Source organism: Hippocampus bargibanti, linkage group LG01, assembly GCF_051943395.1.
Source record: "Hippocampus bargibanti isolate YZ-2025 linkage group LG01, ASM5194339v1, whole genome shotgun sequence".
Classification (NCBI taxonomy): Eukaryota; Metazoa; Chordata; class Actinopteri; order Syngnathiformes; family Syngnathidae; genus Hippocampus; species Hippocampus bargibanti.
The window spans coordinates 12,192,532-12,205,757 of record NC_142734.1 but is presented as its reverse complement, the minus strand read 5'-3'; the positions used below and the strand labels follow the sequence as shown (position 1 = coordinate 12,205,757).

The 13,226-nt window shown below is 41.8% G+C and overlaps 1 protein-coding gene across 1 annotated transcript; it reads left to right on the top strand.

The window, feature by feature from the left end:
• Positions 1-1,584: 1,584 nt before the first annotated feature.
• pnpla1 (patatin-like phospholipase domain containing 1) lies at positions 1,585-5,294 on the top strand. The gene is made up of 9 exons (XM_088996538.1): positions 1,585-1,897; positions 1,973-2,205; positions 2,285-2,350; positions 2,431-2,640; positions 2,816-2,876; positions 2,976-3,206; positions 3,287-3,401; positions 4,274-4,396; positions 4,511-5,294. The coding sequence occupies exons 1-9, from the start codon at positions 1,690-1,692 to the stop codon at positions 4,665-4,667; spliced, it is 1,404 nt and encodes a 467-aa protein (XP_088852664.1). The 5' UTR covers positions 1,585-1,689; the 3' UTR covers positions 4,668-5,294.
• The last annotated feature ends 7,932 nt before the right edge of the window (positions 5,295-13,226 follow it).

Genomic DNA, 13,226 nt, shown 5'->3' with positions numbered 1-13,226 from the left:
CCAATCAGCTCCCTCAGCCACTCATGTTTTGTCCAGGTGTTCCTCGTTGTCTTAGTTGTCTTTAGCACCCCATTTGCATGCAGTCTTTGGTGGATCTTTTGCATGTCTATCTGCTGCCTGTCAGTTGTAACCCATGTCATGGTGAGTTCTATTTCGGTGAGGTGGGTGCTCACCAACTTTCATTAACATATTTTCTTGGTTATTCTGAATTCAGGATTCAGAATACCTTTATTCGTCCCACAATGGGGAAATTGGAAAATGGGGGAATTGACTTGTTTCATGTGATTAGAATTAAATACTTAGAGCGGCCATGTCCAAACAGGCGCTTCAAGTATAGAGAGGGCAACAAGCCATAAGAATACATTCTTTCCAGTCAATGTATTGTTTCATATGGCGACATGAGTGGCCGGCTGGTTGTCACGTCCGCCTCATCCTCTCCAATCTGGACTCCGGCATTCATGTGCAGAGTTTGCCTGTTCCTTCTGTGCCAGCGTGGAGTTTCTTCGGGTATTCCGGTTTCCTCGCACATTCCAGAAATGGTCATGGAATACGACCAATCTATGTGTACCCTGTGATTTGCTTGCAACCAGGTCAGGGTGTACCCTGCCTACTGCCCAAAAACAGCTGGCATTGGCTTCCGCATGCCCTACTGACCTTGTCAGGATAACTCATTCACTGCCATTCACGGCGAAATGGTCTGATTTGTCTGCTGGGAATTTGTGTCAGCGAATATCAAATAGTAGTCTTGGTGCAACACACGATTGACCATCGCGTCAGCTATGCGTTTTCCTTCTAATTACGACATCAACACGAAGTTTTCAGACCAAACATAGTACCGCAAAATGCATTGTCTGTCGCTTTCTCGGTCAGGGGCGTTCCAAACGTGACGTGGGGATCGTCATCAACTCGAAAACAAGACTTCCTGAATATTCAGCGCGACTCTTTAGTCCTCACACTCAATATTCTGTGGGTACTGGAATTCGTGTGACAATGACAAAAACCTTGGCTCTTGAGTGGACACATTTTTGCACGTTTGGCAGTAAATGAGATAAGCAGATTGCTTTTGTTTCATGGCTCGTACCCAAGTGATTAAAATAACATTATTTTGTGCAGATGAGAAAGTAAAGAGTGGAGTGAGTGCGTAGGTATTGTATGTAGAGCACTGGTGGGTTCTCGTTTTTTCTCAGAGTGGCAAGCCTTGCTGACACAGGTTGGAGCTCTAATTTGAAGTGTGAGCGTGTTGGTGTTTTGTATATTTTCCTTTGTATCACCCAGTGCACCACGAACATAACAAAAGCACAATGAACAATTTCCTACAGGCGTCCAAAGTGTTTTCTGTCCTCCTAGAGGAGTAAACATGTTTCGTTCCCTTGATGAATCACATAATTCATTTTGACTTTGTCCATTCAGACCTTTTTTTCTGAATGTCATCACATGGGAAGTAATTTCAGGGGACGAACCGAACTGAAGCGGAAAGATGCACATTAAGGGTGTTATGTACTTGTGTCACATGTGCTTGACTAACATGCGATGGCTAATTGAGGTCTCTTTAAAAGGAGCCATTATCAAGCCTTCTCTTTTCACTGGTTAACTTCTCTTGGTGAGGCTTATTTTTCCAGAGGGGGGTGGCGTGGGCCCTTGCAATCACCACTCGTATCGAGCATCGTTCTTTGTACTGACAGCCTCAAAATGGTTCTCGAGGTATCCAGTGTTAATTTTCGTGAGGCGCCTTCATCCATTTCCTTCTCTGGATCGGGCTTTTTGGCCACCTATGAGTTGGGAGTTGCCCAGTGCTTTGTCAATAATGCGCCGTGGCTACTGCGCAAGGCACCGTGTGTTCTTGGCGCATCAGCGGGGTCTTTGGTAGCTGCTGCTGTTGCCTGTGAAATAAACCTGAGTAAGTGACCCTCTTTTCTTCCAAATACGCTTTGAAATTGTTGTTTCAACGAATCTTTCCGAATCTCGCGCCCAGTTACGATGCGAAACGAGATGCTCAAATTCGCCAGAGCCATAAGGGCCTTCACACTTGGACCATTCAACCCTTCTGTTGATATTCTTCTCTGGTTAAAATATATCTTGGACAAATACCTTCCTCCTGATGCCCATCTTCTCGTAAACGGTCGCCTCGCTGTGGCTGTGACCCGCCTGGAGGATGGAGAGTACACCGTTATAACGGAGTACCAGTCCAAAGATGACGTCGTACAGGTGAGGTGGACTATAGTTAAAACAGATTGATTCTGTGTCCTTTTATTGATGCAATTCTAATTCCCATTCTGTACTTCAGGCTCTGCTTTGTAGCTGCTTTGTTCCAGGATATTGTGGCATGTTGCCCCCCTCCCTCAATGGGGTAGTGAGTACAGTATTTGATTCCATTAAGAAAAAAAAATGGTTGTGTTCGTCCTCTAATGTTTCTATGATCATATTTTCCAGCACTATATGGATGGAGGGTTCAGCCAGATGCAGCCTGTTCTGGCGCTACCCTGCCATACTTTAACAGTGTCTCCCTTTTCCGGAGAGACGGACATCTGTCCCCGAGACAAGCCTTGCATCTTGGACATGGTCGTGACGGGAGTAACCTTAAAAGGCAACTTGGCCAATGGTCTTAGGTTCTGGAATGCACTCTACCCCCTCAATCCAGATGTGAGTTTTTTCATGTCGCCGTTTTGCTGATTCACGCTGATCCCTTTCCATGCCCCAAGCAGAATGGTGGCTACCAGTGTCAATAATTATGTGACCGTTTCCTTGACTTTGAACATCATGATACAGCTTGGGTTGTCGTTTTTATTGACGTTGCCTTCCGAATGTGTGTATTCAGGCTGTGGAGCAAGCTTATCACAGTGGATATAAAGATGCCTTTCATTTTCTTCTGAGCAACGGTGGGTTAACTACATCTTGATGAAACCACACACAAGCAGATGTTGTTCTTTCATTGAGGTATCATGATATCCATTTTACTGGTCTATCATTCCACACAGAACTTCTCCCAAACATGGAAATGATCACACTTCCTCAAGAACCAGAGAATGGTCGCTGCCGTCGTACTAAAGCTCCTAAATTCCCAGAGACGACTCTAGAGGAGGAAGATAAAATGGGGACAACGGTGTTGTCTTTTTTCCAAGGCAGCCAACACGTGCGGATGAACACTTCTGCTGAGCTTCAATCTCCGGCAGCGGAAGGAGCCCGCTCATTTGATGCAGCAAAGAATGGTGCGCATGGCACTTGTGCTTTTCACTTAGCTCAGTGGCATTTAGGAACACTCCAGTCAAATGTGATGTTTGTGTGACAGTTCTGATGGGCAATGTGACAATGTACGGGAGCATGCTTGGACCTTCTGGATTCGTGACCTACTTGGTGCTACCGATGGTATTGATGTTGCAGACTCTGGTTGAGACCAAGGAAATGTAAGATTACATGATTTTTTTTACAATGATTTACACCGTAACTTAATTCATTCACTCCCAGATGTGCAAAAATGTGTCCACTCCAGTGCCAGGGTTTTTGTCATTGTCACTTGAATTCCAGGAAGGACCCACAGAATATTTAGTTTTAGGACTACATAAACATTCAATACAGCATAAAAAAACATTCCTCTCTTCTTTCATCAGGAAAAAAAGAGTTCATTCTTAAATTATATGGGTCTGGAGTTATATGAGCGTGAAATGAGGGCGGCTGCCCAAAATACAATGCAATACATGCATATTGGTTTTTAAAGCGCTTTAGCAACAGCTGAAGCTAGAACAAAGCGCTAACATGAAAAAAGGGAAATGCTGCCGCCTTGCGAAAAAGAAAAAAACATTGCCAGAGGGCATGACCAGCGCTTAACCAGCACCCAAGCATGAAAAAACAAAACCGGAGCAAATTCTGGAATGGCGCTCTACGTCATATTTGCAATTCCCAAATAAATTTGTGAATGGCAGTGAATGAATGTATTTGTGAGAAGGGGTAAGAAGTTTCTCCATGCATTTTAAAGTTAACCCCCTTTGGTGACACATTTTTTTCCAATCAAATACTGACCTTTCTAATCAGTTGTGGCGTAAAGGAGAGAAAGGCCGACTGTAAATGTTGCTACTGAAAGAGTTAAGTGGATTAATATGCGGGTAATTTGCTTGAAATTGGTCCTTCATTTCTATAGCAAACACTGAAAATGTTTAAGTTGTGAACATGATCATTCAGGAATTTTGTCCTGGTGGCTGAGTGAAGGACCTCTTGTTGCTGTTATACCTTAAGATGCATTTACCATAAACCTTAGCATGGTATTTGCTATACCCAACAGATTCTGGTTGCTGTCCCAAAGGACTCCAGCATTTGCATTCTGGGTTTGGTGCAGCCTGAGACAGTTTGCTATATTCTTTTTCAGTATCCTCTTCTTTACTGTCACAAAGAACTTCAAAAACAGGTTTGGCATTCTGATTGAATATTACCAAGGACAATTATTGTTATACTTGTCAAATTTGTATTGTATCGTAAATCATCAAGTAATGTTTTCGGTCTGCTCTGGTCTACCATGCAGGGTGTTGCCCATCATGCTGAAGTTTGTGGTGTTGAAACGAGCTCAAAATGAGGTTACGCTCAAGCAGAGTTGCCCTCCACGTAACAAGGAGCTGTCCCGACCCGAAAGTGTCAGGTTCGGTGGTTTGCGGTCCAAGCCTCTCGTACGGGCGTTGTAACATGACAATTGAAAAGCTTCATGGCTTTTGGAAAAAAAAGAAAAGGCCAGACAAAAAAGTAATTGACAAATCTCTGCTTAACTTGCTACACATGTAAATGCAGATCTTGGACGTGTCTGCTCATCAAGCAGCTGAAATATTGACTTCATTCATGTGCAAAGAAAGGCTTAATTTAAGCAAATTGTGCAGCTAATAGTTTTTGATTTAATTGTACTTTGATGTTCAGCAATATTTCTTCATAGCCTTGCCATGTTACTTCTGAAATAACTGAAGTTTTCTCGATCTATTACATGACTAATTGCAAGAATCAACCCAAATCCATTTTCATGCTTTGGTTCTTGAAAGTTCAACTTCCAGACGCACAGCCAAATTCAGTACATTCCAAAGTGGCCTAATATGTATCAGATACTCAAAATTCATTTCACAAATACATTACGTTAAATTGAAGTTGTAATGACATTATTTGTGGCATGGGTTGAAAAGTTTGAGATTTGGCACAGACAACCTTTTGCTTCTGTTTGTGTGCCACTTTACAAACCCCCCCCACCCATATGCACAAGGAGAGGTGGCTAATATTTCATTAATGTAATTGTGCTTGTTTTCCTATGAACTATTTTAGCATTTACACATATGCAGTGTGACACAATATCAGTAAAGACATGGGAGTGGCTCAACACTTGAATATTTCCATTGTTTGTTTTTTTTTGCCACGACTTAAACATTGTCGTGCAATAAAAATGGCGTACTTAGAACGGGGGCCCGATGATAATTTAACTTTGAAAGGAGCCCACATTTTTTGGAAGAAAAAAGAAAATACAATTTGCATTACCTTGCCAGGTTGCGCATTTCCTCGCAAAACTTTTTATTCATTCGCAAATATTGCAAGATCTCACAATCTTTTTTAAAATAGGCATGATCTACTTCCGGGTCAGCTTGGCGAATGAAATAGTTTTTTCTTAATCACTCGCTTCTTTCGGAAAGCATATTAAAGCTCAACAGATTTTATATCTTTGTATTTCAAGCCAATTTTGAAGTTAAATTATATTAAACTTAGCAGTGGGTGAAAACGCTTAATGTTTGTTGTTTTTGGTCACCTGGACGATGACTCGAATCTAGACCACACGCATTAAAAAATGGTGAGACCTCGCGATCTTTGCGAGGAAAGGCAAACTTATGAGAGAAGGCAAACATTTGCAAGGGAACGCAAAGTTAATTTTTTCCCATGTCTGTAATGATATGAGCAAATCATATTTGCATGTTTGACTAGTGATGCCTGGCTACAGACCAAAGGAGCATGCACTCTGCGACAAGTCAGTCTGATGAGAGCCTACGAGAGCCACACATGTCAATTGCCTTCTCCCTCCAACCAACACAGCCATCCTAATAAAGAACCTCAACTCTAGCCAGGAGTTGTATCATTTACCGAACCCGCTTACACAAAGCAACACATGGTGTCAGAATTGGTCTGGAAGACAAGAGGTCGATAAAAGGACTTGCAACGGAAGATTCCACGGTGCAAAGACTGAGCACAACCCCCGGTAGAAAAACGGCAAAAAATGGAAGCTTTACGTCCACCCACAGCTCTGCAGCTAACAGGTAACGTGGCTGAAAACTGGAAGAGATTAAGCAACGTTTTGAACTGTATTTATCTGCAATTGGAGCTGATGAAAGCCATTCGAAGATGAAAACATCCATGTTTTTGCACGTTGGAGGAGAGGAAGCTCCAGAGGTCTACAATAACTTCAGTTTTGATGCTGAGGATGACAAGATGAAGCTTTCAAACGTAATGGAAAAGTTTGAATCTTACCGCATTCCGAAACGCAATGTGACATTTGAAAGGCACAGATTCTTCACATTTGTACCGACAGTTGGAGAAACTATTGACCAATATGCAATTGAGCTGAGAAACAGATCAAAGACATGTGAGTTCGGTGGATTCACAGAATCACTGATCAAAGACAGCATTACAGAAATAAACTGAGAGAAAGACTACTCAGAGAATCAGATCTGGACCTGGAAAAAGCCTTAGCACTGTGTAGAGCCGCTGAAACTGTTAAATCACAGGCTAAAGAGTTGCTAAATGATGATAGCTGCAATGTGGATGCAGTGGAAAGAAATGCACACAGATTCAACAAAAACAAGACTGCTGAGATGAAAGCAAGAGTGAGACAACCCAACAAAAATAGGATGTTCAAGCAAAAATGTTGTACTTGTTGTGGTACGCAACATCCCCCAAAGCAGTGTTCAGCATATGGGAAAATATATAAAAACTACGACGAAGCAAATCACTATGCTAATTGCTGCAGGAACCAAAACATGAAAGGCAATGTAGATGCAGTAGATGATCATTATGAAGTGGAGGAACTTTATGTGAATGCTGTAAAAGATGAAAGAGAAGAAAAAGATTGGATCACTACGCTGAAAGTGAACGACATTCATCTAAAATTCAAATTGGATACTGGAGCCAATGTGAATGTCATTTCAGAGACTGATTTCATGAAGATCAGACCGAGACCAAAAATACAAAGGGCAAACAGTCACAAAAAAAAAGTCACAGTTTATGCGGGTGCAGTCATACCAATGAAAGAAAAATGCATTGTTAATGTGACAAATTACATAAGCTATCTTTCATCATAGTTGCAAGGGATGTGCAGGGTCTACTAGGATTGTCGACATGTGAGAGACTACACCTAGTGAAGAGAGTTTTTGTCGTGGACAGACAAAAAGAGACAGTATATGATCAACTGATGGAGCAGTACAAAGACTTGTTTCAAGGTTTAGGCTGCCTACAAGGAGAACACACAATCAGAGTGCACAAAATTGTGCCACCAGTCATACATCCATGCAGGAAAGTCCCATTTGCTCTACAAAAGCAGCTAAAATCAGAATTGGACAACATGGAGAGCAGGCATGTGATAAAGAAAGTTGATGAGCCGACTGACTGGGTGAGTTCCCTCGTTGCCGTAGACAAAAAGAATGGAAAACTCAGAATATGTCTGGATCCAAGAGATCTAAACAGATCCATCAAGACAGAACACTTCAAGCTACCTACTCGTGAAGAGATTATGGCACAGTTTTCAAATGCAAAGTATTTCAGCAAGCTAGATGCTTCTTCAGGATTTTGGCAAATGAAACTGGATGAGCCAAGTACTTTAAACACTCAGTTTGGAAGATACAGATTCCTAAGACTACTGAATTGCTTCAGCTCCTGAAGTTTATCACAAAACAATCAACATGATAGTTGTATTAAGTTCATCCTGTCTACTCTATATCGAATTTAAAACAGATTCTTTTCTTACAGTGTATTGTAGGTGTTCAAATACCTGACATGTTTCGGCGTATACTTCCACCTTCGGCAGACATCCGTGACACTTGAATCTGTTTTAATCAACGTGATAAATGAGCACTTGGAAGGAGTTGATACCTCGATGGATGACATAATCATTTGGGGTGCCACCAGAGCTCAACATGACGAAAGACTGTAAGCTGTGCTAGAAGCAACAAGAAAAGCAAACCTGAAGCTGAATAAAGAAATGTCAACTACGTGAAACAGAATTGACATTTGTGGGAGATATCCTAAGCAGTGAAGGTATCAGACCAGACCCACGAAAAGTGTCTGCTATGGAAAACATGCCAAGGCCACAATGCAAAAAAGATTTAATGCAACTGTTTAATGGGATGATCACATTCATGGGACAATTCATACCCAACCTGTCAGAAAAGAAAGCCCCACTGAGACAACTAACTGAGAAGAAGATGGAAAGTCAATGGAATCATGAGCATGAAAAGTCATGGGATGAACTGAGGAAGCTGCTCACAGAGGAACCAGTACTGAAATCCTATGATCCAGAAAAACAAATCAGATCAAAATATCATCGGATGCAACACAGAGTGGGCTTGGTGCAGTACTTCTACAAAAACATGAGGACTGGCAACCCGTAGCATATGCATCACGTTCGATTACGGATCCGGAAACACGTTATGCACAGATTGAAAAAGAACTGCTCAGCATCACATATGCCTGTGAGAGATTTCATCAATTTGTGTCAGGACAAGAAATCAGCGTGGAGACTAATCACAAGCCCTTAATAGCATTGTTTCAAAAGCCACTAAATGACTGTCCACTCCATATACAGCGAATGATGATCAGGCTGCAACGCTACTCACTGAAGGTTGCATACACCCCTGGAAAACTGATGCATACAGCTGACACGCTATCCAGAGCTGTTGACCTGAAAGAGCACTCGAAGGCTAAACTGGATGAAGAAGTCGAAGCTTACGTACACATGATCACAAGTGCATTGCCAGTTGCAGATGCAAAGATGGAGATTATACGGATGGAAACAAACAAAGATGAGACACTGAAACAATTAAAACAAATCATTAAAAATGGATCAGTGAAACAAAATTGTTCACCAGCCGCAGCAGAATATTGGAACTACAGGATGGAGTTTCTGTAGTGGATGACATCATATGCAAAGGCAGTAAGATTGTCATTCCAACGACTTTGAGAAATGAAATGCTCAAAAAGATTCACGAAGGACATCTGGGAATTAAAAAGTGCAAGAAACGAGTACGACAACTGATGTTCTTGCCTAGAATGAATCAAGACATTACAGATCAAGTCTCGAGATGTACAATTTGCCTCAAATATCAAGCAAATCAACCGGCAGAACCACTACACCCACACTAAGCACCAGAAAGACCATACCAGAAGGTGGGTGCTGACCTGTTTTCGTGTCAAGGTAAAGATTATCTTTTGGTCACAGACTACTCTTCCTTGTATCCAGAAGTTTGCAGACTGCAAGCTACAACAGCCGAAGCAGTGATAACATGCATGAAGGCCGTATTTGCTCGAAACAGGATTGCAAACCAAGTGTTTTCTGATAACGGTCCACAATTGGCCAATGAGAAGTTCAGAAAATTTGCGAAGGAGTGGGGCTTTAAACAAATAACCTCAAGTCCACATTATCCACAATCCAATGGATTGGTGGAAAGTTCTGTCAAGGCTGTGAAACGGCTGATGTACAAGGCAAGAGACAGCGCAACGGATTTCTACCAGAGCTTGCTCGTGTATCGCACAATGCTGCTCGAGTGTGGTATGTCCCCGGCCCAGCTACTCATGGAACGCGTGCTGAGATCCAACTTACCCATCCCAGAAAACCTGCTAAAGACAAAGGAAGGGGATAAAGTTAGGAAGTCAAAGAACAACAGAAACAAAAATAAAAGTTCTACGGACAGAGGAACACGAACCTACCTGAACTACACACCGGTGACCAAGTACGTTACAAAGACAAAACAGACACATGGTCACAGAGAGGGACTGTTCTGCGTCAGTTCCAACCCAGGTCATACAATGTTCATACAGAGGAAGGTGCTGTTTTAAGAAGAAACCGCCAAGATCTTCTCAAAGAACCAACCATAGCAAGTCAACAAACAGAGACTGTAACACCTCTAATTCCTATTCCTAATTGCTATCCGAAAAACCTCAAGGAAAGTGAAACCAACTGAGAGACTGATTGAAACCATCTAACATGTTTTTATAAGTGATCATGTGGTATAAAGATGATGTGACTGTTTCGTTTATTGTTGCAAAATTTGGAAATACTTTATTCAAGTTTAAATGTGCTAATGACTGACATAATTAAATTCATCATATTTGTTAAAAGTAAAGAATTCAATTAAAAAAGGGAGATGTAATGATATGAGCAAATCGTATTTGCATGTTTGACTAGTGATGCCTGGCTATAGACCAAAGGAGCATGCGCGCTGCTGCAAGTCAGTTTGATGAGAGCCTACGAGAGCCACACATGTCAATTGCCTTCTCAAACCAACACAGAATCAGAATCATCTTTATTGCCAAGTATGTAGAACACACAAGGAATTTGTTTCCAGTAGAACAAAAAGTAAAGGTTAAAGAAGGTCAAAAAACTGCTAAGTGGCACTATACAGTTCCATTTTGGCTACTGTTGAAAGAGTTCAAAGAGTTAATGGCTTGGGGGAAGAAGCTGTTTAAATGTCTGCTGGATTTGGTGCGCATGGATCGGTAGCGCCTGCCTGAGCCGTCCTAATAAAGAACCTCAACTATATCCAGAAGTTGTATCATTTACCGAACCCACTGACACAAAGCAACACACACGCATTTCTTACAGTGACCCAGCTGCTTGTCAAGTCACCCACACAGTCAAGGTCAAAGGCTAAATAGGTCCCACCATACAGGTCTGATGACGATGCACCTCCCCACATCAACTTTTTTGAATGAATCGTTCTCCCGTCGTGTGTAGTACAGTACGGTAGGACTTGTATATGTAAATGCATAAAATAACCACTGAGTGGCGTACTGAGCACAAACAGAAAACGAGTCCTGCAGATGTGAAAGCATTGTGTACAGTACTGTATTTCTCTGAAATCTTTGCCAGGTTACACCTTAAGCAAATGTAAAAAATACAACATATCAGTTTTGAGGTACATTGAGATTGTTGACCTTCAGATCTTCAGCGAGTGTATCTCGTTCCACTGCTTACCTCTTTCTGCCCTTTCCAAATGGATGAATGAATGTGTTGGCACTGGTCTGCAACGGAGTGTTTGCTATCTGTAACACGGTTAGCCTATTACCTGCTGGTGGATCCTCTTATATAATGGCTGTGGACGGATGATACGGATAACATGCACAGCTGTTGCTTCGCTATGTAAGCCATTGATCCAGCCAGTCAGCCAGAAAGCAGCTGTGTGTGCGTGCGTGCGTGCGTGCGTGCGTGCGTGCGTGCGTGCGTGCGTGCGTGCGCGTGTGCGTGTGTGTGTGTGTGTGTGTGAGTGTGTGTGTGCGCGCGTCTTGATTGCTCTACCTACGTGCAATGTCAAGGGGAAAAAACGATGTGGTCCTACATAATTTTAGTGTCTTCAATGATCCGGTGGTGAAGGAAAAAGTCACTGTCTGGTTGACATATCCACTGTTCAATGATTTCAAAGGGAAATCAGACCATGAGAATATGAGCCTCATAATCCATTACCCCTTTTAGGGTGGAAAATACGGTGTATTGTAGGCAGCTAACTTCTTGGCTAACTTCTTGTCGTGTTCAAGTCCTCGAGAATGTTGCAATGATTTTTCTTTCCTGCACTCCTGTCTATTGCAGTTGGATTTCATACTTTTTTTGTGGCAGTCTTACACAAGGCTGTGAGAGAGGAACACTTGACTGAATAACAGACTGCCGGGTAGAACGGTCCCAGCAGCTCTTGGGGTAAGCCATGCCTCCAGAATAAACCCTCTGCCGGGCCATTCTCAGCAGAGGGAAGTTGAACAATATGAGCGTGTTAAAGGAAGTTTTCTCAAGTTGACAATCATCAGCCCCATTTTGAATTGGCTGCACCAGAGCGCCTGTTGCTCCACTTAATATTGATACGCAAATTTGTCGGAAAATTTGATGATGCTGATGATTGTGTGTTATCTGCAAACTTTGAGTTGACGGCTGTGTGTGTTGAGGTCCTGTTGTTCGTGCAGAGGGACATATATTCGAAAGGCGGGGGAAGTGAATATATATCGGTAACATCCAAAAGTGTCCATCTATCTATCTATCTATCTATCTATCTATCTATCTATCTATCTATCTATCTATCTATCTATCTATCTATCTATCTATCTATCTATCTATCTATCTATCTATCTATCTATCTATCATATATTGTATATGAAAAAAAATGTACAGTGAAAAACTTGTTGATATACAATACTAAAATAATGTGGGCCTGGAACATTCAGGCAGATACATTAAAATCAGAATGCTGTTGTATTCCTCATGCCTGGAAAAAAATCTTCCTCTTCATTGTATACTACATTTCTACTCTCATACATACATGCAAGCTTGTGTTTGTGTCTACTATACCCCTGATTACACTTGAGAGGAAGGTTGAAGGCATTAAAAGCCATGTTATGTGCTTGGTGATGCGTAAAGCCTTACTTATGACATTAACCCTTCATGTAAGGCAAGAGATGGGCAAAACTGCACAGTAAAGTGCTTGTTTGCACGTTAGGATATTTAGGGCTATCTTGGGGAGCACAAAACACGTTTTAATGTGATGGAAAATGTGGATGTGCCCCAAATTGTCAACTTTTATCAGCATATGGAAATAAAGCAGTGCTGACTGAGAATCCAATACAGTATCTTTTTTCGGCCCACAGCAATATCTTGATGTTTGATGCGTCGAAATATAGTGACGTGACTGTGAATTTCATACACAGTATAAGAAAGCCTTTAATTGCAGCTGAGTAAAACTAGAACAAAAAAGAGGAAAATGTGGTTGAAAACGTGTTGCTTTAGAGCAGGGGTCCCCAAACTTGAGGACCACCACCGTGAGGGCCACACAACTTTTCCCTTCTGTGATGGGGGGCCGGTGTCAGTTTGTAACAGAAAAAGTGTGACGATCGTAGGGGAGCTTAAAAAATTGTTTTCCAGAAAGCCACACATGTCCAAATAACCCTTTCCATGTTCTTTTCAGAAAAAAAAGTCAGGAAACAAATACTAACACTATTAATGAAATAAATAACTAAATAACGCTCTCTGA